This window comes from Peromyscus californicus, unplaced genomic scaffold (assembly GCF_007827085.1).
Source record: "Peromyscus californicus insignis strain IS unplaced genomic scaffold, ASM782708v3 Scaffold_4__1_contigs__length_199733344, whole genome shotgun sequence".
NCBI lineage: Eukaryota > Metazoa > Chordata > Mammalia > Rodentia > Cricetidae > Peromyscus > Peromyscus californicus.
Genome location: NW_026294562.1, coordinates 189,645,479 through 189,650,716, shown reverse-complemented (window position 1 = coordinate 189,650,716; position 5,238 = coordinate 189,645,479). Strand labels below are relative to the sequence as shown.

General features: G+C 37.3%; 1 protein-coding gene across 1 annotated transcript; it reads right to left on the bottom strand.

Annotated features, from left to right (window-relative positions):
* Nucleotides 1-437: 437 nt before the first annotated feature.
* Nucleotides 438-1,379, bottom strand: LOC128124249 (vomeronasal type-1 receptor 4-like). Its single transcript, XM_052760427.1, has one exon. It carries the CDS (start codon nucleotides 1,368-1,370, stop codon nucleotides 438-440), a length of 933 nt encoding a protein of 310 aa, XP_052616387.1. The 5' UTR covers nucleotides 1,371-1,379.
* Between the last annotated feature and the right edge of the window lie 3,859 nt (nucleotides 1,380-5,238).

Genomic DNA, 5,238 nt, shown 5'->3' with positions numbered 1-5,238 from the left:
GGTGCAGACCACAGCAGTTTTGATGGGACATGGGCACCTTGTCCCAAGTTCATGGCCATGCCCTATTTCCATCTTTGTGCAGTTAGAATATAGGATAGACAGCTCCCAGTGAAATCACCAAGCAGCCAAGATTCCCTGACAGAATGAAAGCCACATAAAAGTTTTTTTTTTTTTATTGGCATCTTTTTGCTGGCTCCTTTGTGTATCAGATGGGCAAAGGGAAGACTCTCAGCCCTTCAAGTGGAAGAGTACAATGGGCCTCACACATTAGGATTTGATCCTACAGGCTGCTATTTAATCACCTAACAAATGGCCATAATCAATTCAGCTACTCCTAAAAAGACAAAAATTTACCAATGTAACTTCCTGTATTGACCTTTTGAGTGTGAAAGGTGTGTAAACAACTAAGTACCAAGCAAAACATATCATTTCCACAGTTAAAATGAGATTACATTCTTTTTATTCCTTATCCAGACCAAACAATGCTTGGATACAATAGAGTAATGATACACGAGATAAAATGGTACAAAAGATGGAAAGCAGAGAGAAGTTAAGCGATTGATGTTTATCAGCCACCAATTTTGATAATACAAAAGACTAATGAAGCCTCTTAAGATGGAGAAGAAAGTATAAAAAGCTAGAAAGGTAGATACTAAGATCAGAATGTTCTGGGTGACTCTGGATTCAGGGGAAATTCTCCTGGAACCATGAGTGCAACGGATGTGTTGGACCCTCTGTTTATGTCTATAAAGAATGACAATCATGGATCCACTGGACCAGGCCATGAGCACAGAAAAGAAGACTTCAGGGAGCACCACCAGTGCTGCATAGAGATATTCAGAAATTTCATATTGAACTACGATGGAACAGTATTCAAAGTCTCGTCTTCTTGTCACATTTTTGCTGTTCCTGTTGACAAAAGTGTATGCAATATGAATGAAATTTATCAACATGTACATGACCCAGAGGAGGAAAATGTGACAGCCAATGTTCTTTTCAACTTTGACTTTTTGATCCTTCCAACAGGACTTCCTGGGACTAATGGTCAAGGCCTGAAAGACACTCAAGAGGCACATGATGCCAATGGACACACTCCTAACAAATCCTTGAATGTACAATAGGAGCGTGCATCCAAAGTCATCCAAGAAATGTTTAAATCCCCATGCTGCCATTGTTTGGGGCACTCCTGCAGAGAGAATGATCAAGGCATTGGCTGCCATTAGGTGCATGAGAATCAAATCTGTGGGCTTTAATGTGTATTCTCTACAGTAAAGGATTAGATAGTAGAAAATTAGAGAGGAATTTCCCAGCATTCCAATTGTAATTTGTGATAAGAAAAGAATTCTGATTGCCAGATTCCACAAGTCCATTATGTGATTTGGTACAATTACCTTCAGAATATGGACACACAATTCATCTGGTCAGAAAAATACTGACAAATATTTACAACCTGTAGTGGAGGAAAAGCCTTAAATTGATTGGACTACTGGAACACTGAAACAAAAGTTCTTTGAAGCTAAGGTGTTCAAGGCCAGTCTGAACACTTAAACCGACCTCTTCCTCAAAAGTTTGACAAGTTTAGTTACTTTCCATGTATATCAATCACTATGAGGATGAGCAATAACTCAGGATGTCCATAACGATGGAATGAGAGCCAACAAGTTTCATAGAAAATGAAACATTCATGATGATGTTACATGGGCCCATGAGAGACAGTGAAAAATGACAGCCCATAGAACAAATATATTGCAAGGTTTCCAGGTGTCTGAAATCCTCTTAAGTAGCTGAGACTACCCTGAAGAAGTAGACAAAAACAGCTGTAAATCAATACCAGGCTGAACCATACAGTCCCAGATAAGGCACAATTGCTCTGAATAATCATCAGCCATGCAAAGACAGTCAACTGAACAATCAAGAAGTGGAACAAAATTGGGTAACAATCTTGGGACCTGAAAAAGTTAAAATTAAGTGGATATAAGAGCTATAACATTAAGAACTATTAGATACACAGTACACACTCTCCATTCATCGGCATTGTGGAACACCCTAGGGGATGTCTACAGCAGAATATAGAAAGCATTCTATTCAGTGAGGTAGGACAGTCCCATTAAGGTAACTGGCATATATTCTGTCTCAACGTGGTTTCATTATATAGGTGTAAGATATACATGTTTATGTGGAACAAACCTATGTTGGTCCCAACAAACTAGAATTGGGCCATAAGAGAGTTAAAAAGAGTCTGCATGAGAGAGGCTGTGGAAGGAAAGAAAGCATAAAAGGTCTGAGAATAGAAGGAACATAATGTGCATGCAATGGATAAATGGAATAGGAGCAGTGAGATGAGGAGAGGAAGGATTGTTTCAACTAAAACATTAAATATGAAGAAGCCTTAAAGAAGCTAGGTACATTTAAGCTAACTAAAAATAAAAGAAAATAAAATGAAAAATAAAGGATGAAATACCAAGTTTGGGCTTGTTTGTAGATAAACCTTTTATCGTGGCAATGTGCCTGAATGTAACACCCAATGTTGTGCAAAACTGATCACATCTGCTTAAGAAGAAGAAATACAAATGTGCATGGCAATAACTCCAGGCCTAAGAATAACTTCTGTCTTAGTTATAGTTTCCATTGTTGTGAAGACACACTATGACCCTGATAAAGGAAAATATTTAATTGAGGCTATCTTACAGTTTCAGAGGTTTAGTCCATTATCTATATGGTGGGAAACATGTCAGAGTGCTGGCACATATGGAGCTGGAGAGGTAGCTGAGATTTCTTCATCAGGATCCACAGGCAACTGGAAGTGAACTCAGTCCCACACTGGGCATAACTTGAGCATATAGAACTCAAAGCCTGACCCACAATGACACTCTTCTTCCAACAAGACCACACCTGCTCCAGCAATGCCACACCTCCTAACACTGTCACTACCTATAGTCCAAGCTTTCAAACACATGGGTTTGTGGGGAACATACCTACCTATTCAAACCAACACAACACCAAAGTAAATTTCTTTTTGTTACTGAAGAAATTTGGAATGTGCAATATAGTAGTAGTCTTAGGAGCATCACCATGAAATTCACCCACATGATCAATTAACAGCCCATGATAAAATAATCAATATACACACAATAGACTTTAATATACATGGACACCACTTAAAAACTTACACTGTTGGTTTTTGCTATATACCACTGAGTTCCCAACGATGGGTTCCCTGAGAAATCCCATGCAATTCATGGTTATTAGTTTTAAGTCTTAAAAAAGTATAAAGTATAAATCATAAATAAAAATGAGAATGGTTTAACTTTGTTGGTTGAATGGCAGCTGATATCTGGACATGAAACTCATGTAATAACAATTTGATACCAATTTTCCAACAAACACCATACAGTTTTTTGTGAACTCTGATACTGACTGACCTGTGAATTCATTGAAATGTTTGTCAGAACAGTGTCATAAGTATCTTCTTTATTTATGCATTGGCTGCTTCATATGATGATCATGTATATAGGACATTTGACATTATTTAGGATACACACCATCCAACACTGGACACATTAAAAACACAACATCCCAGGATCCTTTTCAAAGGTCTACCTTCCTGGCACTGTTTCCTTGCTGAGATGCCAGGCCCATTTCTAGGAAATTGATGCCAATGTACCTACCCCACTGCATCTGTGAGGATGGAGAAGTATCAACAAGATGCTCCACGCTAAGACCTGCTGTGGCCTTGAAGACTCCTTGAATGACAGTGACTAGGAAATGTCTGTACCACATCTTTTAGAGTTGAGTATTTCAGTGGCCACCTGCATTCATTTTAGTGAAGAAAAATGGTAAAGTAAATAGGGACCAAAGACCATGACTGTTTGTGACTACTCCTATGCACACATCTGTAAGGTCACTCTGCCCAATTCTGGTAATGAATATTTGTTTTCACAGGCGTAGTACATTGCACACAAGGCAAGAAGGTACTGGTCACATCCACTGAACCCCAATATTCTCACTAATAAATAGTCACTGTGTTTATTTGTTAAGGATTGAGTGTATAAAGGTAAATAAAATTTTTATGAGTTAAGTGTATATATGGCAGATAGCCGTGGAAATATTTGAGTCCCTGTTATCCTTTTAGTTTGACAATTTCCTTGTTTTTTTTTTTCCTTTTTTTTGTTGTATTACGTGGATATTGTCATGATCTGACCTGAAAAACATTGAGGATAAATGCCTCTTTAATCCAACAGCTGTTTTGTTGCAAAGTGGATACAAAAAGCTCATGAAAGTGGCAAGTGTATCACAAACACAGTGACCTCAGTCTGTGATTATAAGGCCGTGATACATGCTGTCAAACACATTTACTTCTTACACAGTTGTGTCCACCACCTGATATTTTTATTTTGTTGTTATGTACTTGTATGCTTTTTGGTATTAATTTTCATCTGAGGGGACTAGAGAGATGGCTCAGTGTTAAAGAACTCTTGCTGCCCTTGCTGACGACCTGGGTTTGGTCCCCAGTACCCACTTGGTGGCCCACAATTAAATGTGAAAGCAATTCCAGTGGACACTGAAACCCTCATATGACCACTGTAAGCACTGAATTCCCACATTGCACAATATACAGGCAGCAAAACATTCATATACACAAAATAAAAAGAGACAAATAAAAACATCTTTTTAAAATTTAGTTTTCACTTCAACATGAATGTTCCCTCCATAAAAAAGTGCAAGGTGCAAAGAAGGCTTTCAAGATTGTAAATAAATACAGTGTTCTAAGTGTGATTTGACATAATAGAATACTGCCCCAGCTCTCAGTTTAATTTCACAAGTATGAGATACACCACGATTTTATGATTCTACCAGAAATATGCATTCTTATCATTACACATATAAAAGTTACAGTGGGAACTAATGAGGAATTACTAATACTATTACTCTGTAAAATGCAATATAAAATAATAACATATGAATAACAAATAACAGCATGAGAATAAAACTAAATGACTAAAACAAATGACTGAAAATTCTGCACTTATTTGCTCATAGCTTCTTGATTTTATTTTCAAGTCAGTGTGCCACTATGTACCTCTGGCTATCCTGGAACTAACTATGTAGATCATGTTGCTCTCAAACTCACAGAGACCTTCCTATCCATGCTTTAAAAATGATTAGATAAAAGTTAGGCATCTCAATAACTGGAATAATTTATTATTATTATTATTATTATTATTATTATTATACTGA

What these genes read in the sequence shown, in the direction of transcription:
- LOC128124249 (XM_052760427.1), bottom strand. Translation starts at nt 1,370, where the DNA reads ATGGACTTGTGGAATCTGGCAATCAGAATTCTTTTCTTATCACAAATT.